Below are 27506 nucleotides of genomic sequence, written 5' to 3'. Positions count from 1 at the left end.
TTATTGAACTATTAGCTTTCTCTTTCAGCTGCAGTAGACTGCTCAGTTCCAGTAAGCATGAATACCAGTGTAAAGTGTAAGTAATTTTTTAACATTTTAATTTTAAAAAATTAAGATAAAATATACATAACATAAAATTTACTGTCTTAACCATTTTTAAGTGTCCAGTTCAATACTAAGTACATGAATATTGTGGTACAATGATAACCACTACCTCCAGAACTCTATACTGCAAAACTGAAATTCCTGTGCCACATAAACATTAATTTCCTCCCATAGGCCCTGGAAACCAACATTCTTTTTATCTCTGTGAATTTGATTACTGTCGCCATTGTACTTACAATCTCTATGAATCTATTTTAGGTACCTTATATAAGTGGAATCATATAATGTTTGTTCTGTTGTGACTGGCTTATTTCACCTAGCATGATGTCCTCAAGGTTCACCCACATCGTAATGAGTCAGAATCTCCTTTTTTAAGGCTGAATAAAATTCCATTCTATATATATACCACATTTTATTTATGCATTCGTCAGTTGATGGACACTTGGGTTACATTCACCTTTTGGCTGTGGTGAATAAACTATACTGCTATGGACATGAGTATACAAATACCTCTTCAAGACCCTCCTTTTAAAGATTTTGGGAGTATATTCAGAAGTGGAATTGCTAAATCATATATTCTATTTTTAATTTTTTGAGAAAGCATACTATTTTCTTTTTTCTTTTCTTTTTTTTTTGAGACAGGGTCTCATTCTATTGTCCTGGGGCTAAAATGCAGTGGAGTGATCTCACCTCACTGCAAGTAATCCTCCTGGGCTCAAGCAGTCCTCCCACCTCAGCCTTCCAAGTAAGTGGGATTACAGGTGCAAGCCACCACGCCCAGCTAATTTTGTCACAGCCTGTAATTGTCTTTTTATGTAGAGACAGGGTTTTACCATGTTGCCCAGGCTTGTCTCAAACTCCTGAGCTCAAGTGATCCATCTGCCTCAGTCCCCCAAAGTGCTGGGATTATAGGCATGAGCCACTGCACCCAGCGACCACATTGTTTTCTGTAGCAGCTGCACCATTTTACATTACAACTAATGATGCTCAAGTATTCAGATTTCCCCATGTCCTCCCCAACACTTGCTTTTTTCTATTTGTTTAATAGTAGCCATACTAAAAGGTGTTGACACATTACCTTTTGAGAAAGCATTTCTAACTTAAAAATTATCCAGAAATACCCAGGCACAGTGGCTCACACCTATAATCAGCATTTTGAGAGACAGAGGCACGTGGATCACTTGAGTTCAGGCATTTTAGAGTAGCCTAGAAAATACAAAAATTAGCTGGATGTGGTGGCATGCAACTCTGGTCCCAGCTACTTAGGAGGCTAAGGTGGGAGGATTACTTGAGCCAGGGAGGTCAAGGCTGCAGCAAGCCATGATCATGCCACCGCACTCCAGCGTAGGTGACAGAGTGAGACCCTGTCTCAAGAAAAAAATAAAAAGGAAAAAGAAAACCCATAATATTGACACAGTATATGTAGAATCCTTATATATCTACCCTTTGACCAAGTATCTTCATTTTTAGAAATATTTACTAAGCAAATCATCCGACTGAAAATTTGAAAACCCTGTTTAAAAACTTCTGAAGAATACCATTTGAAGGCTTTGTTTGATTTCAGTTAAGAAATGTATACTTTAAAAATAGGATACTTTAAAAGTGTATACTTTAAAAACATGGCTGTCACAGCCTATGATTGTCTTATTAATCATATAAAAATCAGTGTTACAAATTTTAAGTTCAGTGTTTTCTAAGTTTCTAAGTTTTCTAAGTTAATATTTGAATTTATATAGAGTTTGAGAACATTTCTACATTAAAAAGTAAATATTCACCTAAGGTTAGTTCATGGTAAATGATAAATGAATAAAAGCATAGATAGGGAAATGCCTTTTGGGTGCAATCTAGGAAAGATCACAAACAGTAGGAATGGTTAACTCATCTCTTCTTGTATATCGTCTTAGTTGAAGAGATAGAAGGTAGGGGAGACAGTAGCTACCAGCTATAGTTCATAGGTACAAACACAGTGTCTTTCTCAGGCCTTGTGCTTGACACTTTGTATTCTCCCTTTTCTATTCTTTTTATGTTTTCAACAAACCTTCGTGTAGGCTGTCATTTTTTATGGAAAATTAGATTCAAATAATTTTAAAGGAGGAAAAAAGGCATGTTAGGCAAGAGTAGAGACTTCTTGGTACATATTTTTAAAGACCAGTTTGGTCACTACATACAAGTTATATGGGCAAGTCATTTTACCTCTGACCTTCCTTTTTTGTAAAATGAAAGGTAATTAGATGATTTCTAAGGACCCTTCAAGATTTTTAATTTTTGTGCTTTATATTTTTTTCTTCTGTATCATATTAGTAACTTTTTTCTAGCACAAAACTGGTTCAGTGTTTACATGCTTTAAATATCTGGATCATTTGAATTAAGTTGGTTTTACCTAATTTTCATGAGACCAAATAATTCTCCTTAACTGTGTGTCAACTTTAATTAGGAAAGCTTTGCAAAATTTTCATACTGGTATTAATTTTCTTAAAAAAATAGATATATAAAATAAAATTATCCCCTTTTTAAAAAAAACCTTGAAGATATATATTAATCCTCTTATTCAACCACACTTTTGGGTTTAAAATTCAAATTTACCCTTCACATTCCCAGCTTAGACTGGCACCACCACACACACCTACTCAGACCCAGCACCCCTACGTATCTTCAGACCTGACACTGATGCACACCCCACTAAGCTGGTGGGCTCACACCCACCACAGGTAATATGAGGGATAATTCCCCTATTGAAGCCAGTATGTAAAGTCTGGAAGAGGTGAGTACATCTTCAAATGCAGAGACAGAAATGCAGGTCTACGTGGAACACAGAAAAATATAGGAAACATGACACTACCAAAGGAACACAATACATTTGTAGTAACAAATCCCAAGAAATAGAGATCTGTGAATTGCCTGACAAAAATTCAGAATAATTGTTTTGAAGAAGCTTGGCAAGAGAACACTGATAGACAACTCAAAGAGAACAAGGAAACAATACATGAACAAACTGATAAGTTCAACAAAGAAAATTTTTAAAGAAGCAAATAGAAATTCTGAAGCTGAAGGAAATGAAAAATACAATAGAGGGTTTTAACTGCAGACATGTCAAGGTAGAATAATCGGAAAACTTGAAGACAGGTAATTGGAAATTATTCAGTCAGAGAAGAAAAACAATTGAAAAAGAGTGAAAAAAACCTAGGGATATAGGGTATATCATTAAGCAAACCATGCATACTCTGGGAGTTTCAAAAGGAGAGACTGGCAGAAAGTTTATTTAAAGAAATAACGACTGGAGAACTTCCCAACTGTAGGGAAGGAAATGGATTAGATTCAGAAAGCCCAAAGGATCCCACATAGATTGAACATGAAGAGGTCTATTCCAAGACACATTGTAATTACATTGTCAGAAATCAAAGACAAAGGGAGAATTTTGAATGTAGCATGAGAAAGGCAACTTATCACATACAGAATCCTATGTAGCTGCCTGCTATAGTTCATAGCTACAAACACAATGTCTTTCTCAGGCCTTGTGCTTGACACTTTGTATTCTCCCTTTTCTATTCTTTTTATGTTTGCAACAAACCTTTGTGTAGGCTGTCATTTTTTATGGAAAATTAGATTCAAATAATTTTAAAGGAGGAAAAAAGGCATGTTAGGCAAGAGTAGAGACTTCTTAGTACATATTTTTAAAGACCAGTTTGGTCACTACATACAAGTTATAGGGGCAAGTCATTTTACCTGTAACCTTCCTTTTTTATCACATACAGAATCCTATGCAAGATCATCAGCTAATTTCTCACAGCAACCTTGCAAACCAAGAGAAATTTGGTTATAAAAAAAGTTTTTGATATCTAGGTAAATCCCTAGAAACATACAACCTACAAAAACTGAATCAAGAAGAAATATCCCGAATAGACCAGTAGAAAAAAGGAGATTGAATCAGTAACCAAAAACCTCCCAACAGAGGCCAGATGTGGTGGCTTATGCCTGTAATCCCAGCACTTTGGGAGGCCAAGGCAGCCAGATCACTTTAGGTCAGGAGTTCGAGACCTTCTGGCCAACATGGTGAATCCCCGACTCTATGAAAAAATACAAAAAAATTAGCCAGGCATGGTGTTGTGCACCTATAATCCCAGCTATTCAGGAGGCTGAGGCAGAAGAATCACTTGAATCCAGGAGATGGAGGTTGCAGTGAGCCAAGATCATGCCACTGCACTCCAGCCGGGGCGACAGAATGAGATAAAATCTCAAGAAAATAAAATTAAAAATTAAAAAAAAAAAACTTCCCAACAAAGAATAACCCAGGACCAGTTATCTTCATAGGTAAATCTACCAAACATTCAAAGAAAGGTTAGTACCAGTCCGTCTTAAACTCTTATAAAAATAGAAGTGGGAATACTTCCAAACTTATTTTATGAGGCTAACACCACCCTGAAGCCAAAACCAGACAAAGACACCACAAGAAAAGAAAGCTACAGGCCAATATATCTGATTAATTTAAGTGCAGAAATCTTCAGTAAAATACCAGCAAACTGAATTCAACTGCATGTTAAAAGAATCAAACACCATGACCAAGTCAGATTTATCCCTGGGATACAAAGGTGGTTCAACATATGCAAATCAACCCGTATGATATACCACAGTAACATAGTGAAAGATTAAAAACTACACAATCATCTCAATACATGCAGAAAAACCATTTGACAAAATTCAGCATCCATTCGTGATAAACTCTCTCAACAAAATAGGAATAGAAGGAACTTACCTCAACATCATGAAACAGATATATGAAAATCCCACAGGTAACCTGATGCTTAATGAAGAAAAACAAAGCTTTTCCTCTAAGATCTGGTATAAGGCAAGGAGTCCCCATTTTTGCCACTTCTATATAACATAGTACTGGAAGTCCTAGCCAGAGCAATTAGACAAGAAAAATAAAAGGCATACCACTTAGAAAGAAAGAGAAGTAAAACTGGGTGTGGTGGCTCACACCTATAATCACACTTTGGGGGACCAAGGTGGGGAGATCACTTGAGGCCAGGAGTGGCCAGCCTGGGCAACATAGTGAGACCATGTATCTACAAAATAAAAAAACTAAAAATTAACCAGGCATGGTGACACATACCTGTAGTCCTAGCTACATTGGAAGCTGAGACAGGAGGATCACTTGAGCCCAGGAAGTCAAGGTCACAGTGAACTTTGTGCCACTGAACCCCAGCATGGGCAACAGAGAAAGACCCTGTCTCAAAAAAAAAAAAAAAAAAGTAATTTCTGTTTGTGATGACATGGTAATATATGTAGAATACCCTAATGCCCAATAAAAAAGAACTGTTGCAATAAAGAAATTCAATATAGCTTCAGGATACAAAATTAAAGTACAAAAACCAGTGGCATTTCTGTACACAAACAACTGTCTGAAAAGGAAATTAATGAAACAATGCCATTTGCAACAGCAACAGAAAGGATAAAATGCTTAGGAATAACCTTAAAAAGGTTTAAAACTTGTGCACTGAAAACTATTACACATCAATAAAGGAAAATTTAAAAGACACAGATAAATGGAAGACATCCATGTTTATGAATTGGAATAATTAATATTGTTATAATTTTTGTACTACCCAAAGTGTTCTATAAATTTACTGCAGTCCCTATAGAAATCTCAAAGACATTCTTTACAGAAATAGAACAAACAATCCTAAAATTCATGTGGCACCACGGAAGACCACAAACAATCAAAACAATCTTGAGCAAGAAAAATAAAGTTGGAGAAATCACACTCTCCAAATTTCAAAATATATTTCAAAGCTATAGTAATAAAAACATTATGGAACTGGCATAAAAACACTTATTAGACCTATGGAAAAGAATGGAGAACCCAGAAATAAATCCATGTATTTATAGTAAACTGATCTTCAAAAGGGTACCAAACACACACAATGGGGAAAGGATAGTGTCATCAATAAATGACTCTGGGAAAACTGGATAGGCCCACGGAGAAGGATGAAAATGGACTCTTAAGCCATAAAAATCAACTCATACAAAAATCAACTCATACAAAAATCAGCTCAAAATGGATTTAAAAACTTAAATATAAGGCCCTAATCCATAAAACTACTAGAAGGGAACATAGAAAAAAAGCTTCTTGGCATTAGTCTGGGCAATAATGTTTTTGGATAAGACTCCAAAAGCCAGGCAACAAGAGCGAAAATAGACAAATGGAATTCACCAAACTCAAAAGCTTTTGTACAGCAAAGGAAACAATTGACAGAGTAGAATGCATAGGCAACTTACAGAATGGGAGGAAATATTTGCAAACCATGTATCTGATAAGAGGTTAATATCCCAACTATGTAAGTAATAAGTACAACTCAATAGCAAAAAAAGAAAAACAAAAACCTTGCTATAAAAATGCATGAAGGACCTGAGTAGGCATTCTCAAAGGAAGACATACAAGTGGCCAACAAGTATATGAAAAGATGCTTAACATTACTAATTATCAGGGAAAATGCAAATCAAAACCCTAATGAGACATCACTCACACCTGTGAGAATGGCCATCAAAAAGACAACGTATAAAAAGTGTTGGCAGGGATGTGGAGAGAAGGGAATCCTTGGGCACTGTTGCTAGGAATGTAAGTTGGTACAGCCATTAGGCAAATCAGTATAGAGCCTCCTCAAAAAATTGAAAATAGAACTACCATATGATTAAGCAATCCCACTTCTGAATATATATCCAAAGGAAATGAAGTCAGTATGTCAAGAAGATATCTGTTCTCCCACGTTTGTTGCAGCATTATATTAAGTAGTCAAGATATAGAAACAACCTGTCGACAGATGAATGGATAAAGAAAATGTGGTATGTGTGTAAAGAAATATTACACGCACATATACACAACCCACACCACATTTATAACATATACACAGACACAAAACCCACACCACATAGTCAGCTTTTAAAAAGAAGGAAATCCTGTTTTTTCTGTCATTTGTGACAACACAGATGAACCTGAAGGTTCATTTTAGATTCCAGATGTAAGTGAGGTAATGTGGTACTTGCCTGTATCTGGATTATTAAACATGTATATGTGCAATCTAAAGTGGGCAACCTCAAAGAGGCAGAGAGTAAACTGGAAATTTCCAGGGGCTACAGAAAGGAGGAAATGGGGAGATGTTGGTCAAAGAGTATAAAGTTTTAGTTATGCAAGTTGAGTAAGTTCTGGAGATCTAGTGTACAGTATTAATTAGAGTTAACAGTACTGTATAATATACTTGAAATTTGCTAAGACGGTACATCTGTGTTCTCACCACAAAAAAAGAAAAAGTGACTATATTAGGTGATATATTAATTATCTTGATTATGATGATTATTCACAATATATATCAGAATATCAGATTAAATGCCTGAAACATATATAATTTTTCCGCTATACCTTAACAAAGCTGAAAAAATTATTACCTAAGCAATCTAATATATACAAACTTAAATAGAATGACTACCTGGTCATGACTGGAAATAATATATTAACCAGATAAATTTGGTTAATGTATTGACTGGACCAAAAGAAAGGGCATATCTTGTTATAAGATAAAAAGATTCTATATAATGCAAATATATTATATTGATACATACTTTTTAAAGTATTGATCCTTTTTAAAGTAATTTCTAAATTCAATGTGAGCTCAATTAAGATGCCAAAAATGAATATTGTTCATATACTACTTGACAAAATGTTCCAAAAGTAACCTACATATATATGAGAAAATAGCCATAAATAATCTGAACATGAATACAAAAGAGTAGTAGAGTAGCCCTACTAAGTATTTAAAAGTATTTTAGGTCAGGCATAGTGGCTCACGCCTGTAATTCCAGCACTTTGGGAGGCTGAGGCGGGAGAATCACCTGAGGTCAGGAGTTCGAGACCAGCCTGTAGAGAAACATGGTGAAACCCCCTTCTCTACTAAAAATACAGAAATTAGCCAGGTGTGGTGGCATGCACCTGTAGTCCCAGCTACTTGGGAGGCTGAGGCACGAGAATCACTTGAACCTGGGAGGCGGAGGTTGCAGTGTGCCAAGATCACGCCATTGCACTCCAGCCTGGGCAGCCTGGGCAGCAAGAGTGAAACTCTATCTCAAAAAAAAAAAAAAAAAAGGAAAATCGAAATCACAAATTTAATCATTCTGAATAACATTTAATTTAGTTTGCTAGAGTTTGTTCATTGATTTATTCAGCATATGTTTAATTGGGCCCCTGCTATGTGCTAGACACTATTCTAAGGGCTGGGACTAAAGAGGTGAACAAGACAAATTTCCTGCTTTTGTAGAGTTTACATTGTAGTTGGAGGAGACAAACAATAAGCAAATACAAATAAATAGATAAAGAATATGTCATATGGTAATAAATGGAATGGAAACAAAATGACTAAGAGTCCCTTGGAGGGGAAGGCCTTGCTGATAAGGTGACAGTTGAGCAGAGACCTGAAAGAATTAAGGAAGAGGCATGTAGCTGTCTGGTGAAAAAGCAGTCCAGACAGAGGAAACAGCAAGTGTAAAAGCCTTGAAATGGTGTCATGATTGGTGTTTTCAAAAAACAGCAAGGAGGGCTGTATAGCTAGTATGAAATAAGCCAACTGAAGAGTAATAGATGAAGTCACTGAGATGGGACAGAGGGATGCAGATGATAAAAGGCAGTGGCCATTGCACAGACTTTAGCCTTCACTCCGAATGACATTGCAAGCCATTGGAGGGTCTTGAAGAGAGGAGTAGCAGGGCCACTTTTACTTTTAAAAGCATCCCTTTGGCTTCATAGTTGAGAATAGTCTGTAAGAGGCAATTACAGAAGCAGAATGACTAGTTAGAAGACAAAAAATAATCCAGATGAGAAATAATAGTGACTGGGACCAGAGTGGTTGCAGGGGAGAGAGATGGAAATAATTGGATTCTGGAAACATTTCAAATGTATGTCAATAGTATTTACTGATGGGTTGGATGTAGATGTAGTATGAGGGAAAAAAGAGGAATGAGTCAGAAATGACTTCCAAGACTTAGAACCTGTCAGCCAAAAGGATGGAGTTATGATTTACTGAAGTGAGCAATATCATAGGAAAAGATTGAGAGGAGAAAGCAAATCAGTAGTTCAGTGTTGGTCATTACATTTGAAGTAAGTGCCTATTACGTAGCCAGTTGGCAACCCTGAGGAGGGAGTTGGAGTGCAAGTCTGGAATTCAAGAGACAATTTCAGGATAGAGCTAAAAATTTGGGATTCGACAGCATATAAGGGGTATTTAAAGAATTGCTTACATTTTTTGTTTTTAAAATTTAGATTTAGGTAGTCTTATTTATCCATGCTATTTTCTGCTTTTAGTCAGTTAAGGCAGGAGTTTCTCCTTTTTGCTATATAAACCAAATTGTGATGGCTTAGAGTAATTGCAAATATAATCACCAAATTAAGTGTAATTAATAATCATTCTTTATTATATATGATTTTTCATTATAATGAATTTGGCTTAGAAACAGGCTTTCTAGACACATAAAAGAGAACTCTGGATTTGAGCCATCTCTGTTTTTATAAGCTACTCTGTACTTTTCTGCCATAGCAGACTACCAACTTGATCAGTACCTATCCTGGAATGTAGTTTGTTGAATTATTTAAATATTTTCATTTTTATAGAAGTTTTATTGAAAAATAATTTACATACTATAAGATTCACTGATTTTTACTAAATTTATAGAATTGTGTAACCACAAAGTAATCTTAGAACATTTTCATCAGTTTATGAAGATCCCTTGCACCCATTTGCAGCCACGCTGCAAATTCCTACCCCTAGCCTCAGGTAACCACTAATTTACTTTTTTTTTTTTTTTAGTATTCTATCTTTTGTTATTGGAAAAAGAAGAAATTCTGTTAAATAAATATATTTACAAATCAAAATGATCTTTAATCTATTTGTAAGTAGTTTCCACAATTGCATTCATATATATAGAGAAGAAAAATATTGACTAAAAAATATCCAGGTGTTCTTTTTTTTCCTTTTTCTTTTTTATTATTATACTTTAATGTCTGGGATACGTGTGCAGAAGATGCAGGTTTGTTACACGGGTATACATGTGCCATGGTGGTTTGCTACACCCATCAACCTGTCATCTAAATTAGGTATTTCTCCTAATGCTATCCCTCCTCGAGTCCCCCAACAGACCCCAGTGTGTGATGTTCCCCTCCCTGTGTCCATGTGTTCTCATTGTTCAACTCCCACTTATGAGTGAAAACATGCAGTGTTTGGTTTTCTGTTCCTGTGTTAGTTTGCTGAGAATGATAGTTTCCAGCTTCATCCATGTCCCTACAAAGGACATGAACTCATCCTTTTTTATGGTTGCATAGTATTCTATGGTGTATATGTGCCACATTTTCTTTATCCAGTCTGTCATTGATGGGCATTTGGGTTGGTTCCAAGTCTTTGCTATTGTGAATAGTGCTCCAATTCGGCCAGGCGCAGTGGCTCAAGCCTGTAATCCCAGCACTTTGGGAGGCCGAGACGGGCGGATCACAAGGTCAGGAGATCGAGACCATCCTGGCTAATACGGTGAATCCCCGTCTCTACTAAAGAATACAAAAAACTAGCTGGGCGACGAGGCGGGCGCCTGTAGTCCCAGCTACTTGGGAGGCGGAGGCAGGAGAATGGCGTGAACCTGGCGGGCGGATGGCGTGAACCTGGGGGGCGGATGGCGTGAACCTGGGAGGCGGAGCTTGCAGTGAGCTGAGATCCGGCCACCGCACTGCAGCCTGGGCGACAGAGCTAGACTCCGTCTCAAAAAAAAAAAAAAAAATAGTGCTCCAATAAACAAACATGTGCATGTGTCTTTATAGTAGAATGATTTGTCATCCTTTGGGTATATACCCAGTAATGTGATTGCTGGGTCAAATGGTATTTCTGGTTCTAGATCCTTGAGGAATTGCCACAGTGTCTTCCATAATGGTTGAACTAATTTACGTTCCCACCAACAGTGTAAAAGCCTGCCTATTTCTCCGCATCATCTCTAGCATCTGTTGTTTCCTGACTTTTTAATGATTGCCATTCTAACAGGCATGAGATGGTATCTCATTGTGGTTTTGATTTGTATTTCTCTAATGGCCAGTGATGAAGAGCTTTTTTTCATGTTTGTTGGCTGCATAAATGTCTTCTTTTGAAAAGTGTCTGTTCATATCCTTTGCCCACTTTTTGATGGGGTTGTTTTTTTCTTGTAAATTTGTTTAAGTTCCTTGTGGATTCTGGATATTAGCTCTTTGTCAGATGGATAGATTGCAAAATTTTTCTCCCAATATGTAGGTTGCCTGTTGACTCTGATGATAGCTTATTTTGCTGTACAGATGCTCTTTAGTAGATCCTCTTTGTTAGTTTTGGCTTTTGTTGTCATTGCTTTTGGTGTTTTAGCCATGAAATCTTTGCCCATGCCTATGTCCTAAACGGTATTGCCTAGGTTTTCTTCTAGGGTTTTTACGGTTTTAGGTCTTACATTTAAGTCTTTAATCCATCTTGAGTTAATTTTTACATAAGATGTAGGGAAGGGGCCCAGTTTCAGTTTTCTGCATATGGCTAGCCAGTTTTCCCAACACCATTTATTAAATAGGAAATTTTTTCCCCATTGCTTATTTTTCTTAGGTTTGTCAAAGATCAGATGGTTGTATATGTGTGGTGGTATTTCTGAGGCCTCTGTTCTGTTCCATTGGTCTATGTATCTGTTTTGGTACCAGTACCATGCTGTTTTGGTTACTGTAGCCTTGTAGTATAGTTTGAAGTCAGGTAGCGTGATGCCTCCAGCTTTGTTCTTTTTGCTTGGGATTGTCTTGGCTATACCAGCTCTTTTTTTGGTTCCATATGAAATTTAAAATAGTTTTTTCTAATTCTGTGAAGAAAGTCAATGGTAGTTTGATGGGGATAGCACTGAATCTATAAATTACTTTGGGCAGTATGTCCATTTTCACAATATTGATTCTTCCTATCCATGAGCATGGAATGTTTTTCCATTTGTTTGTGTCCTCTCCTATTTCCTTGAGCAGTGGTTTGTAGTTATCTTTGAAGAGGTCCTTCACATCCCTTGTAAGTTGTATTCCTAGGTATTTTATTACTCTTTGTCGCAATTGTGAATGGGCGTTCACTCATGATTTGGCTTTCTGTTTGTCTGTTTTTGGTATATAGGAATGCTTGTGATTTTTTGCACATTGATTTTGTATCCTGAGACTTTACCGAAGTTGCTTATCAGCTTAAGGAGATTTTGGGCTGAGATGATGGGGGTTTCTAAATATACAATCATGTCATCTGCAAACAGAGACAATTTGACTTCCTCTCTTCCTATGTGAATACCCTTTATTTCTTTCTCTTGCCTGATTGCCCTGGCCTGAAATTCCATTACTATGTTGAATAGGAGTGATGAGAGAGGGCATCCTTGTGCCAGTTTTCAAAGGGAATGCTTCCAGCTTTTGCCCATTCGGTATGATATTGGCTGTTGTTTTGTCATAAATAGCTCTTATTATTTTGAGATACATTCCATCAACATGTTGTTTATTGAGAGTTTTTAGCATGAAGCACTGTTGAATTTTGTCAGAGGCCTTTTCTACATCTATTGAGATAATCCTGTGGTTTTTGTCATTGGGTCTGTTTATGTGATGGATTACATTTATTGATTTGCATATGTTGAACCAGCCTTGCATCCCAGGGATGAAGCCGACTTGATCGTGGTGGATAAGCTTTTTGATGTGCTGCTGGATTCGATTTGCCAGTATTTTATTGAGGATTTTCACATCAATGTTAGTCAGGAATATTGGCCTGAAATTTTCTTTTTTTCTTGTATCTGTGCCAGGGTTTGGTATCAGGATGATGCAAAATGAGTTAGAGAGGAGTCTGTCTTTGTTGTTTGGAATAACTTCAAAAGGAATGGTACCAGCTCCTCTTTGTACCTCTGGTAGAATTCGACTGTGAATCTGTCTGGTTTTGAGCTTTTTTTGGTTGGTAGGCTATTAATTACTGCCTCAATTCTAGAACTTGTTATGGGTATACTCAAGGATTGAACTTCTTGTTTAGTCTTGGGAGAGTGTATGTGTCCGGGAAATTATCCATTTCTTCTAGATTTTCTAGTTTATTTTCATAGGGGTGTTTATGGTATTCTCTGATGGTAGTTTATATTTCCGTGGGATCAGTGGTGATATCCCCTGTATCATTTTTTATTGTGCCTTTTTGAGTCTTCTCTATTTTCTTCTTTATTAGTCTGGCTAGCGGTCTGTCTGTTTTGTTTATCTTTTCAAAAAACCAGCTCCTGGATTTATTGATTTTTTTTGAAGGGTTTTTCACATCTCTATCTCCTTCATTTCTGCTCTGATCTTAGTTATTTCTTGTCTTCTGCCAGCTTTTGAATTTGCTCTCGCTCCTCTAGGTCTTTTCATTGTGATGTTAGGGTGTTGATTGTAGATCTTTTCTGCTTTCTCCTGTGGGCATTTAGTGTTATAAATACCCCCTCTAAACACTGCTTTAGTTGTGTCCCAGAGATTCTGGTACGTTGTATCTTTGTTCTCATTGGTTTCAAATAACTTATTTATTTCTACTTTAATTTCGTTATTTACCCAGTAGTTATTCGGGAGCAGGTTGTTCAGTTTCCATGTAGTTGTGTGGCTTTGAGTGAGTTTCTTAATCCTGAGTTCTAATTTGATTGCACTGTGGTCTTAGAGACTGTTTGTTACGATTTCCATTCTTTTGCAATTGCTGAGGAGTGTTTTACTTCCAATTATGTGGTCAGTTTTGGAATAAATGTGATACGGTGCTGAGAAGAATGTATATTCTGTTGATTTGGGGTGGAGAGTTCTGTAGATGTCTAGTAGGTCCGCTTGGTCCAGAGCTGAGTTCAAGTCTTGAATATCCTTGTTAATTTTCTGTCTTGTTGATCTCTTTAATATTGACAGTGGGGTGATAAAGTCTCCCACTATTATTGTGTGGGAGTCTAAGTCTCTTTGTAGGTCTCTAAGAACTTGGTTTATGAACCTGGGTGCTCCTGTATTGGGTGCATATGTATTTAGGATAGTTAGGTCTTCTTGTTGCATTGATCCCTTTACCATTATGTATGCCCTTCTTTGTCTTTTTTTAATCTTTGTTGGTTTAAAGTCTGTTTTATCAGAGACTAGGATTGCAACCCCTGCTTTTTTCTTTTTTTTTTTGGCTTTCCCTTTTCTTGGTAAATATTCCTCCATCCTTTTATTTTGAGGCTATGTGTGTCTTTGCCCTGACATGGGTCTCCTGAATACAGCACACCAAAAGGGCCTTGAGTCTTTATCCAATCTGCCAGTCTGTGTTTTTAAATTGGGGCATTTAGCCCGTTTACATTTAAGGTTACTATTGTTATGTGTGAATTTGATCCTGTCATTATGATGCTAGCTGGTTATTTTGCCCGTTAGTTGACGCAGTTTCTTCATAGTGTCAATGGTCTTTACAGTTTGGTATGTTTTTGCAGTGGCTGGTACCAGTTTTTTCTTTCCATATTTAGTGCTTCCTTCAGGAGCTCCTGTAAGGCAGGCCTAGTGGTGACAAAATCTCTCAGCATTTGCTTGTCTGTAAAGGATTTTATTTTCCCTTCGCATATGAAGCTTAGTTTGGCTGGATGTGAAATTCTGGGTTGAAAATTCTGTTCTTGAAGAATGTTGAATATTGGCCCCCAATCTCTTCTGGCTTGTACGGTTTCTGCAGAGAGATCCGCTGTTAATCTGATGGGCTTCCCTTTGTGAGTAACCCGACCTTTCTCTCTGACTGCCCTTAATATTCTTTCCTTCATTTCAGCCTTGGTGAATCTGAAGATTATGTGTCTTGGGGTTGCTCTTCTCAAGGAGTATCTTCGTGGTGTTCTCTGCATTTCTTGAATTTGAATGTTGGCCTGTCTTGCTAGGTTGGGGAAATTCTTCTGGTTAATATCCTGAATTGTGTTTTCCAGCTTTATTCTATTCTTCTGGTCACTTTGAGGTACATCAATCAAACGTAGGCTTGCTCTTTTCACATAGTCCCATATTTCTTGGAGGCTTTGTTCATTCCTTTTCATTCTTTTTTCTCTAATCTTGTCTTCACGCTTTATTTCATTAAGTTGATATTCAATCTCTGATATCCTTTCTTCCACTTGATTGCTTCAGCTATTGATGCTTGTGTATGCTTCACGAAGTTCTCGAGCTGTGTTTTTCCGCTCCTTCAGGTCATTTATGTTTTTCTCTAAACTGGTAATTCTAGTTAGCAATTCCTCCAATTTTTAAATCAAGGTTCTTAGCTTCATTGCATTGGGTTAGAATATGCTCCTTTATCTCAGAAGAGTTTGTTATTACCCACCTTCTGGAGCTTACTTCTGTCAATTCATCAAACTCATTCTCTGTCCAATTTTGTTCCCTTGCTGGCGAGAAGTTGTGATCCTTTGGAGGAGAAGAGACATTCTGGTTTTTGGAATTTTCAGCCTTGTTGCACTGGTTTTTCCTCATCTTTGTGGATTTATCTACCTTTGGTCTTTGCTGTTGGTGATCTTTGGATGGGGTCTTTGTGTGTACGTCCTTTTTGTTGATGTTGATGCTATTTCTTTCTGTTTGTTAGTTTTCCTTCTAACAGTCAGGCTTCTCTGCTGTAGGTCTGCTGGAGTTTGCTGGAGGTCCACTCCAGATCCTGTTTGCCTAGGTATCACCAGTGGAGGCTGCAGAACAGCAAAGATTGCTGCCTGTTTTTCCCTCTGGAAACTTCGTCCCAGAGGAGTACCCACCAGATGCCAGCCGGAGCTCTCCTGTATGAGATGTCTGTCGACTTCTGCTGGGAGGTGTCTCTCCATCAGGAGGCATGGGGGTCAGGGACCCACTTGAGGAGGCAGTCTGTCTCTTAGAGCTCAAGCGCTGTGCTGGGAGAGCTGCTGTTCTCTTCAGAGCCGGCAGGCAGGAATATTTAAGTTGGCTAAAGCTGCACCCACAGCCGCCCCTTCCCCCAGGTGCTCTGTCCCAGGGAGATGAGAGTTTTATCTATAAGCCCCTGACTGAGGCTGCTTCCTTTCTTTCAGATATGCCCTGCCAAGAGAGGAGGATTCTAGAGAGGCAGTCTGGCTACAGCAGCCTTGCAGAGCTGTGGTGGGCTCCGCCCAGTCTGAACTTCCTGGTGGCTTTGTTTACACCATGAGGGAAAAACCGCCTACTCCAGCCTCAGTAAGGGTGGACGCCCCTCCATCCACCAAGCTCTAGCGTCCCAGGTCGTCTTCAGACTGCTGTGCTGGCAGGGAGAATTTCAAGCCAGTGGAGCTTAGCTAGCTGGGTTCCATGGGGTGGGATCCGCTGAACTAGACCATTTGCCTCCCTGGCCTCAGCCCCTTTTCCTAGGGAGTGAATGGTTCTATCTCACTGGCATTCCAGTCGCCACTAGGGTATGAAAGAAAACTGCAGCTAGCTCAGTGTCTGCCCAAATGGCCACCCAGTTTTGTGCTTGAAACCCAGGGCCTTGGTGGCATAGGCATCTGAGGGAATCTCCTGGTCCGCGGGTTGCGAAGACCATGGGTAAAGGATAGTATCTGGGCCGGAGTGCGCCCTTCCTCACAGGAAAGTCCCTCATGGCTTCTCTTGGCTAGGGGAGGGAGTTTCCCGACCCCTTGCACTTCCTAGCTGAGGCAGTGCCACACCCTGCTTCAGCTCGCCCTCTGTGGGCTGCACCCACTGTCTAACCAGTCCCAATGAGATGAGCTGCGTACCTCAGTTGGAAATGCAGAAATCACCTGCCTTCTGCATTGATCTCGCTGGGAGCTGCATACCGGAGCTCTTCGTATTTGGCCATCTTGCCAGCCATCCTATATTTCTTCCAGGTATTCTTTATCCTACCATACTTGCAGAGAAATTCATATATAACAGTGGTGTACTCCAAATAACTGTTAACATTTTTTCCAGCAGTAAAGTCATTAAACAATTCTTATAATATTCCATTAACTCCCATTTCCCTTCACTTCATCCTGAACAGGTACTTTGATCAAGGAGAAAGCATTCTGGCAGAAGAATTATGACAAACAGTGCTGACACTTTAGACAACAGCCTTCTGTTTCTTCTCTTTCTGCTACTATCCCTATTCTCTTCGTCTTTTCTTACTTTTAACTTTAGATTAAGGGGCTACAGATTTGTTACAAAGATATGTTATGTGATGCTGAGGTTTGAGATACAAATGAACCCGTCACCCAAATAGTGAGTATAGTACCCAATACTTTTTCAGCCCACACCTCCTCTCCCTCCCCCTTCTTCTAGTCTCTAATGTCTGTTGTTCCCACCTTTATATTCATGCGTACCCAATGTTTAGCTCCCACTTATAAGTGAGAACATACAGTATTTGGTTTTCTGTTTCTGTGTTAATTCACTTAGAATAATGGCCTCCAGCAACGTCCATGTTGCTGCAAAGGACATGATTTGTTCTTTTTCATGGGTATGTAGTATTTCATCCTGTATATGTACCACATTTTCTTTATCCAGTTCACCATTAATGGGCACCCAGGTTGATTCCCTATCTTTGCTAATGTGGATAGTGCTGTGGTGGATATGAGGGCATGTGTCTTTTTGGTGGAATTATTTATTTTTCTTTGGGTTTATACACAGTAGTGGGATTGCTGGGTTGAATGGTAGGTCTATTTTTAGTTCTTTGAGAAGTCTTCAAACTGCTTTCTGCAGTCGCTGAACTCACATTCCCAACAACAGTGTGTAATTCCTTTTTCCCCGCAGCCTTGCCAACATCTATTATTTTTGGACTTCTTAATAGTAGCCATTCTGGCTGGTATGAAATAGTATCTCATTGTGATTTTGATTTGCATTTCTCTGATGATTAGTGATATTGAGTACTTTTTTATGTGTTGGCTGCTTGTATGTCTTCTTTTGATAAGTATCTATGTCCTTTTCTCACTTTTTAATGGGGTTATTTGTGTTTCTTCTTGATTTTTTTTTTTTTTTTTTTTTTAGTTCTTCATAGATTCTTGTATTAGGGTTCTCTAGAGGGACAGAACTAATGGAATATATATATAAAGGGGAGTTTATTAAGTATTAACTTACATGATCACAAGGTCCCACAATAGGCGTTCTGCAGGCTGAGGAGCAAGGAGAGCCAGTCCAAGTTCCAAAACTGAAGAATTTGGAGTCCGATGTTCGAGGGCAGGAAGACTCCAGGATAGGAGGAAGATGTAGGCTGGGAGGCTAGGTCAGCCTCAGTCCGTTACATTTTTCTGCCTGCTTTATATTCAATGGCAGCTGATTAGATGGTGCCCACCCAGATTAAGGGTGGGTCTACCTTCCCCAGCCCACTGACTCAAATGTTAATCTCCTTTGGCAACACCCTCACAGATACACCCAGTATCAATGCTTTGCATCCTTCAATCCAATCAAGTTGACTTTCAGTATTAGCCATCACAATTCTTGATATTAGTTTTTTGTCAGATGCATAGTTTACAAATATATTCCCCCATTCTGTTGGTTGTCTGTTTACTCTGTTGATAGTTTCTTTTGCCTTGCACAAGCTCTTTAATTTAATTAGGTCTCACTTGTCAATTTTTGTTTTTGTTGCAATTGCTTTTGAGGACTTGGTCACAGATTCTTTCCTAAGGCCAATGTCCAGCAGAGTATATCCTAGGTTTTCTTATAGGACTTTTATAGTTTTAGGTCTTACATTTAAATCTTTAATCCATCTTGAGTTAATTTTAATATATGGTGATAGGTAGGGGTCTAGTTTCATTCTTCAGAATATGATTTAGCAACCTATCCTGGCACCATTTATTGAATAAGGAGTCTTTTCTCCATTGCTTATTTTGGTAGACTTTGTTGAAGATCAGTTATGTGTGCAGCTTTATTTCTGAGTTCTCTGTCTGTTCCATTGGTCTATGTATCTGTTTTTATACCAGTACCATGCTGTTTTGGTTACTGTAGCCTTCTAGTATAGTTTGAAGTCGGATAATGTGATGCCTCCAGTTTTGTTCTTTTTGCTTAGGACTGCTCTTTTTTTGGTTGCATATAAATTTTAGAATAGTATTTTCGGCCAGGTGCGGTGGCTCAAGCCTGTAATCCCAGCACTTTGGGAGGCCGAGACGGGCGGATCACGAGGTCAGGAGATCGAGACCATCCTGGCTAACATGGTGAAACCCCGTCTCTACTAAAAAATACAAAAACACTAGCCGGGCGAGGTGGCAGGCGCCTGTAGTCCCAGCTACTCGGGAGGCTGAGGCAGGAGAATGGCGTAAACCTGGGAGGCGGAGCTTGCAGTGAGCTGAGATCCGGCCACTACACTCCAGCCTGGGCGACAGAGCGCCAGACTCCGTCTCAAAAAAAAAAAAAGAATAGTATTTTCAATTTCTGTGAAAAATGATGTTAGTAGTTTGATAGGAATAGTGTTGAATCTCTAGATTGCTTTAGGCAGTATGGACATTTTAATGATATTGACTCTTCCAATCCATGAACATGGAATGTTTTTCCATTTGTGTGTGTCACCTCTGATTTCTTTCAGCAGTATTTTGTAGTTCTTTTAGATATCCTTCACCTCCTTAGATATTTTCCTAGGTATTTTATTTTGTGTGTGTGTGTGTAGCTATTGTAAATGAGATTGTGTTCTTGATTTGGCTCTCAGCTTGAATGTCATTGGTGTATAGAAATGCTACTGATTTTTGCACATTGATTTGGTATCCTAAAACTTTACTGGAGTTGTTTATTAGTTCAAGAAGCCTTTTGGCAGCATCTTTAGGGTTTTCTATTTATAGATTCATATCAGGAAAGAGATAATTTGACTACTACTTTTCCAATTTGGATGCATTTTATTTCTTTCTCTTGCCTAATTGCTCTGGCTAGGACTCCAGTAGTATGTTGACTAAGAGTGGTGATAGTGGACATCCTTATGCTGTTCCAGTTCAAAAGAGGAATGCTTCCAGCTTTTGCCCATTCAGTATGATGTTGGCTGTGGGCTTGTCATAGATGGCTCTTATTATTTTGAGGTATGTTCTTTCGATGTCTAATTTGTTGGGTTTTTTTTTTTTTTTAAATCATGAAGGATTGCTATATTTTTTTTAAAGGTTTTTGCTACATCTGTTGAGATGATCATAAGGTTTTTGTTTTTAATTCTGTTTATATGGTGAATCACATTTATTGATTTGCATATGTTGAACCAGCGTTTCATTCTGGGAATGAAGCCTACTTGATTGTGGTTTAGTAACTTTTTGATGTGCTATTGGATTTGGTTTGCTACTATTTGTTGAGCATTTTTGTGTCTATGTTCATCAGGGATATTGGTCTATAGCTTTTGGTTTTGATGTGTCTTTGCCAGATTTTGGTGTTATCATTATGCCGGTTTCATAGATTGGGTTTCATAGAATGAGTTAGGGAAGAGTCGTTCCTCAATTTTTTGGAATAGTTTCAGTAGGACTAATACCAGCTATTGGTATATCTGGTAGAATTTGGCTGTGAATCTATCTGGTCCAAGGCTTTTTATGGTTGGTAGGTTTTTTTTAATTATTGGTTCGATTTTGGAACTCAGTATTGGTCTCTTCAGGGTTTCAATTTCTTCCTGATTCAATATTGGGAAATTGAATGTTTCCAGAAATTTATCCATTTCCTCTAAATTTCCTAGTTTCCATGCATAGAAGTGTTCTTAATAGTCTCTAAGGATCTTTTTTATTTCTGTAGGATCTGTTGTAACATTGCCTTTGTCATATCTGGTTGTGCTTATTTGGATTTTCTGTTTTTTCTTTGTTAATCTCACTAACAGTCTATTGATCTTGTTTATCCTTTCAAAAAACCAACTTTTCATTTCATTGAACATTTATATGGATTTTGGAATCTCAATTTCAAGTATTTCTGCTTTTAGATAATTCTTTTCTACTAGTAGCTTTGGGATTAGTTCTTGTTATTCTACTTCCTCTAGTTGCAATGTTAGATTGTTAACTTGAGATCTTTCTATCTTCTTGATGTAGGCATTTAGCACTGTAAACTTGCCTCTTAACACTGCTTTTGCTGCATCTCAGGAATTTTGGTATGTTGTGTTTCTGTTTTTATTTATTTCGAGGAGTTTTTTGTTTTGTTTTGTTTTAAATTTCATCTTGTGTTGTTTACCCAAAAGTTATTCAGGAGCAAGTTGGTTTAATTTCCATGTAAAAGTATGTGGTTTTGAGGAATCCTCTTGGTATTGATTTCTACCTTTTTTTCCACTGGGATCCAAAAATATGCTTGGCGTTGTTTCAGTTTTTAAAATTTACTGAAACTTGCTTTATCGTCAAGCATGTGGTTGATCTTAGAGTATGTTCCACATGCAGATGAGAAGAATGTTTATTCTGTAGTTGTTGGGTGGAGTATTCTTCTGTAGATATCTATTAGGTCCAATTGGTCAAGTGTCAAATTTAAATCCAGAATTTCTTTGTCAGTTTTCTGCCTTGAGGGTCTATCTAACACTGCTAGTGGGATGTTGGAAGTCCCCCACTATTAATGTGTGGCTGTCTAAATCTTTTCATAGGTCTAGAAGTACTTGTTGTATGAATCTGGGTGCTCCAGTGTTGGGTGCAAATATATCTAGCATAGGTAAGTCTTGTTGAATTGAACTCTTCATCATTGTGTAATGCCCATCTTTGTCCTTATTGCTGTTGGTTTAAAGTCTGTTTTATCTGATACAAGAATAGCAACCCCTGCTCTTCTATTTACTGTTTGCATGATAGGTTTTCTTCATCACTTTACTTCAAGCCTGTAGGTGTCATTACATGTGTGATGGGCCTCTTGAAGATAATAGAAGGTTGGGTCTTGTTTTTTTCTTTTTTAAATAAAAAATTATTTTATTTTTTAAATAAATAAAAATAAATAGAAAGTGGTTCTTGCCACCTTGTGCCTTTTAAATGGGTACATTTAGACCACTTACATTCAAGGTTACTATTGATGTGTGAGGTTTGAACCTGTCATGGTGGTGTTTGCTGGTTGTTTTGTAGTCTTGATTGTGTAATTGCTTTATAGGATCTGTGAACCTCTGTATTTATGTGTTCTTTCATGGTAGTGAGTATCATTCTTATGTGTGCATGTTTAGAACTTCCTTGAGCATTTCTTGTAGGCTCGGTGATGTAGTTTGGGTATTTGTCCCCACCCAAATGTCACATTGAAATGTAACTCCTAGTGTTGGGATTGGCCCCTATTGGGAGGTGATTGGATCATGTCTGTGGATTTCTCATGAATGGTTTAGCACCACCCCCTTGATGCTGTCTTTATGATAGTGAGTGGGTTCTTGCAAGATCTGGTTGTTTAAAAGTGTATGCCCCTACTGCCTTCCCCTCTCATTCTTGCCATATGAAATGCACATTCCCTCTTTGCCTTCCGCCACGAGCAGAAGCTTCATGTGACCTCCCCTGAAGCAGATGCTGGCATTATGCTGCCTGTACAGCCTGCAGAATAATGAGCCAATTAAACCTCTTTCCTTATAAATTACCCAGTCTTGGGTATTTCTAATAGCAATTCAAGAACATCCTAACACACTAGGTCTAGGTATACCAAATTCCTTTAGCTTTTGCTTGTCAGGAAAGACTTTCTTCTTTGTTTTGGAAGCTTAGTTTGTCAGAATATAAAATTTGGGGCTGGCATTTTTTTTTCTTTAAGAAGGTTAAAAATAGGTCACCAAATTATTCTGGCTTGTAACATTTCTGCTGAGTCCATTGTTAGCCTGTTATTGGTGTTCCTTTTTCTCTAGCTGTCTTTAAGACTTTTTATTTCACGTTAACCTTAGAAAGTCTGGTGACTCTGTGTCTTGGGGATGGTCATTTTGTATAGTATTTCACAAGGGTTCTCTGAATTTCTTGAATTTGTATGTTGACATCTCTAACGAGATTGGGGAAATTTTCATGGATTATATCCTCTAATATGTTTTCCAAGTTGCTTATTCTCTCCTCTCTCAGGCATGTCAGTGAGTCATAGGTTTGGTCTGTATTTTTCAGAGGCTTTCTTCATTTTTTAAATTCTTTTTTTTTTAAATTTCTGAGTGAGTTGATTCAAAGGACTGGTCTTCACACTCTGAAATTCCTTCATCAGCTTGGTCTAGTCTGTTAATAAGGCTTTCAATTGTAGTGTGAAATTTCTGTAGTGAATTTTTCAATTCCAGAAATTCATTTTGGGTCTTTCTTAATATGGCTATGTTGTCTTTCATTTCTTGGATCATTTTTCTTGCTTCCTTGGATTGGATTTCAATTTTCTTTTGGATCTTGTTGAGCTTCCTTACCATCTAGATTCTGAAATTATGTCTGTTATTTCAGACATTTCAATCTGGCTAGGATTCACTGCTGGAGAACCAGTGTGATCTTTTGGAGGTAAGGAAACACTCTTGACTTTTGACTTTTTGAATTGCTGGAGTTCTTGGGCTAATACCTTCTCATCTGAGGGGGCTGGCATTTCTTTCTTTTCTTTCTTTTATTGAATTCACTGTCATTTGGTTAGGGCTTTTTGTTTCTATATTCTTTTTTTTCCCTTGAGAGTTTGACTGTGATGTATGTAGTGTGTAGTTGATTGGCTTCATTTCTGGGTGATTTCAGAAAGCTAAGGCTCTGTATGGGTTCCTTAGTTTCCTGCATTGGGTTTCACAGGCATTATGTGTTGAAGAAATTTATTTTTGTTTGGTGTTGTAATTCAGGCTGTGATCCAGTAGATGGTACTTAAAAGTAAGGACCAACACATAGTCTCTCAGCCATGTACCTGTTTGCATTTCAGTGTGTAAACAGCAGTGTTCTGGAGAGGGAAGATGGGCAGTGAAAGATGACTCCCTCACCAGGTCTGTTCTCAGGCCTTGGTGGAGCCCCCTACAATTACTGGAGCCATACCTTCGTTTCATTAGTCCCAGCGGGGGCTTTGGTGAGCTGCACTCCCCCCTCACTTAGGGGCAGTTCAAGCTGAAGGTTAGGTCACCAGGGGACCCACAACTTTCTGCACACTCATTGGTCCTCTGAGTTCGGCAGAGTCAGAGCGTGTTTTGGGATTTGTCTGTTGTGGTTTTGTGATGGAGTGGGTCAAAGGTGGGGGATCCCCAGGCATAGCAGTGGTACCACAGGTATGCAGCTTGTGTGGCACACACAGCTTGAGCTTTTTAGCCCAGCAGTTGGCTGTGGGGCCTGCCTAGCTCATGGTCCCTTGACCTGGTGGGTCTCTTTCCAGCATTCCAGCATCTGCCCCAGGAGCAAGCCTGACCAGCTAGGCTTGTCCCAAGACTTCTGCACCCAGATCATTGGGCTGTTCCAGTTGTTCTCTACCATAGGACTCCCTGAGGAAGAGGCTGTAGCTGGCTAACAGACCACACCCTTGCCAGATCCATCTTCTGGAGTGGGGGATGCCCAACTCCCATGCCATCACATGATGAACCTGCGCCATGTTTTTCTCAGTGTTCTAAGCATGAGGGCTCCGGCTCTGCTCAAGCTCAGGTCACAGATCTCAGCTTTATACCCCTGGGTGGTGTAGTTGAATCCTGGGGAATTGGGACTGGGCCAGCCCATGATTTTGTTCTCTAGCCCCTCAGGGTGAAGCAACAGCTGTGCAGGGGAGCTAAACTGTTCCCAGACCACCAGTAAAACAATCACGTAGGGCAGTGAAGGCTGTGCTATGGGCACCCTGTTGTGGCAGCAACCAGGCAGTGGTCGTGGGAAGGGCTAGTAAGCAATGGGGGCATGTAGTTCAGATGGACCCAGTCTCCCAGGAAAGGCAACCTTTGCTTTCTCTTGGTCTGGCAGACAGCAGGAGCTGTAGTCACTCAGAGCAAAATAGAGGGCGTTGGTGGATGGGTGCCTATGGTCGCATTTTGCCACAACTGCACTGTGTGTCAGGAATCCTGGGCTCCGTTCGGGTTCGAGCACTGCCTCTGCTGATCTCCAGACAGTTCCCCCTCCAATTCAGATGACTATGGGGGTCGTGGGATCTCTTGTAGCTAGGATTCCAGAGTTCCTTTACTTACCCCTTCCTTAGAACCAGGAGCTAGTTCTGGCTCTCAGCGACTGTGTGCAGGTTTCCCAGCTTCCTCCCTCTTCACTGTGATCTCTGTGTCAACTCTCTATCAATTTGCAGCATTTCCTTTCAAAAGTTCTGTTCAGTGGGATGGTTTACTCAATATTTTAGTTCATCTTGGTGGGAGAGGCATTTCCCAGCTGCATCTATACAACCATATTAGTTGTATCCTACTTTGTTTCTCTACAGATCTGCCTTTTCTGAACATTTCACATAAATGGAATTATTTATATGGCCTTTTGCATTAGTCTTTTCATTTTGCATAATGGTTTTCAGAGATTTGTCCATGTTGTAGCCTGTATCAGTACTTCATTTCTTTTCATTGCAAAATAGAATTGTTATATGAATAATGCCATATTTTGTCTGTCAATCAATTGATGAACATTTGTATTGCTTGTATTTTTCTGGCCATTATGAATAGTGCTGTTACACACATCCATATACAAGTTTTTTGTGTGTACATGTTTTCATTTCTCTTGGGCATATACCTGGGAGTGGAATTGCTGGGTCATATTGTAATATTATGTTTAACTTTTTAAGAAACTGTCAAACTTTTCTAAAGTGGCTGTACCAATTTGCCTTCTACCCCCAATATATTAGGGTTTCAGTTTCTGTATATCCTTGCTAACACTTATTATTGACCCTCTTTAACTATAGCTATTATAGTGAGATTGAAGTGGTATCTCATTGTGGTTTTAATTTGTATTTCTTTCATAACTAATGATGTAGAGCATTTTCTTTTGTGTGCATATGGGCCATTTATATATCTTTGGTGAAATACCTGTTTAAATCTTTTGCCTATTTTTAAATTGGATTTTCTTATTATTATTGGTTTGTAAGTTATTTTTGTATTCTAAATACAAGTTCTTTATTAGATACATGATTTGAAAATATATTTTCCCCATATGTGACTTGCTTTTTTCTCACATGTGGCTTTTGAAAAAGTGTAAACGTTTTTAATTTTTTTTCTTTTGAGACAGAATCTCACTCTTCTCACCCAGGCTGGAGTGTAGTGGCTCGATCTCAGCTCACTGAAACCTCCACCTCCTGGATTCAAGCAATTCTCCTGCCTCAGCCTCCTAAGTAGCTGGGACTGGAGGCACACACTATCATGTCCAGCTAATTTTGGTATTTTTTTTCTTTTTTCAGTAGAGAGGAGGTTTTACTGTGTTGGCCAGGTTGGTTTTGAACTCCTGACCTCAAGTGATCTGCCCACCTCAGCCTCCCAAAGTGCTGGGATTACAGGCATGAGCCACTGGGCCCAGCCAGCATTTTTAATTTTGATTGTCTAATTTAAGAATTTTATAGTTTCAGCTCTTAAATTAGGAATGTGATTCATTTGGAGTTGATTTTTATAGATGGTGTGAGAAAGTTTTACTTATAAATGAATAGGTAGATTTGACAATACAAAAGAACATTTTTCTAATGTTAGTGTCTGAGGACTCTTTTCTTTTTTTACTCACCTATTTTACCTATGAGTAAGATAACAGATCCAACTGAGAAGGTATTTAATTCACTCCACAAGCATTATCATTTGCTGTAATTTAGCTAATACATTCATTAAGCAAGTATTCGAGGATAGAATAGCCTTAAAGTAATATTTCAGTCATTTTAAATGACAAATAGACCTATTTACTTTAACATGCTTATAATCTTGTTTAACAATTATAACTAAAGCTATATGTACATATAAATTACCTTAGTTTTTTAAGCTTGTAGACATTTTTATAAATTCTGATTCAAATAAAAGTGATTTTAGACTTGATACTATCTTGTCCACTAAGTTGGAATCAATTCCAATAGATTTTTAATTTTGTATGAAAAGACAAGTCGTTTTACTGATAGTCAACCTTCTACTTAATTCTGAAATTTGGCTAGCTTTCATTTCATTATTTTTAATCTTTATATAATGATTAGTCTTTGATAACTAGTCAGTGCCTGACATAAAGCACACTAAAGTGTGAAAGCACTTTTTTGTTTGTTTTTCCAAATGAATAGCAGTTAAGAGAAATAGAAGTCAGTTGCCCTGATCACACTAATGTTTTTAAAATGTAACGCTACCTTTTGAAGTCATATAAATTTAATACTTTAATGGAATATGATGGTATTAATAATATTTCATTTGGCGAATAAGTCTCTAGACTCGTACAAACTTATGTATTTGGTGATTACATAGTCACAAATAACATGGTTAAGCATTTGTAACGTTCATATCTTTGTGAATAACTGCTAAGAATTGCTTTCTTATGCCCTTAGGCTTGGCCAGTTTGTCATATCTTGTTGGCATTCTTTTTTTTTTTTTTCTCTTTTGGTAACTACACAAATCTCACTACGTTGTTTGTGTTATTTAAATAGTTAATCCATTTAGAATTTCTATAAATTAAATGTGTTAGTTAATATCTAGAGGCACATGTGA

The 27506-nt window shown here is 38.2% G+C and overlaps 1 protein-coding gene across 6 annotated transcripts in view; it reads left to right on the top strand.

Annotated features, from left to right (window-relative positions):
- The window catches only part of SPATA7 (spermatogenesis associated 7), a 61566-nt gene that overhangs the window by 10916 nt on the left and 23144 nt on the right, over window positions 1–27506 (top strand). For 5 of the 6 annotated variants that reach the window (XM_033191684.1, XM_033191681.1, XM_033191682.1 and 2 more), the window contains one exon: window positions 29–76. In XM_033191684.1, the coding sequence (XP_033047575.1) occupies window positions 29–76 (48 nt within the window). Of the gene's footprint in view, window positions 1–28; window positions 77–21558; window positions 21653–27506 lie in introns of those variants that run through there. The other variant, XM_033191686.1, reaches the window with a different exon arrangement.

The sequence above is a fragment of the Trachypithecus francoisi genome, unplaced genomic scaffold (assembly GCF_009764315.1).
Source record: "Trachypithecus francoisi isolate TF-2019V2 unplaced genomic scaffold, Tfra_2.0 Lachesis_group3, whole genome shotgun sequence".
NCBI lineage: Eukaryota > Metazoa > Chordata > Mammalia > Primates > Cercopithecidae > Trachypithecus > Trachypithecus francoisi.
Note: the sequence above shows the minus strand (reverse complement) of the source record. Positions and strands in the feature narration are given on the sequence as shown.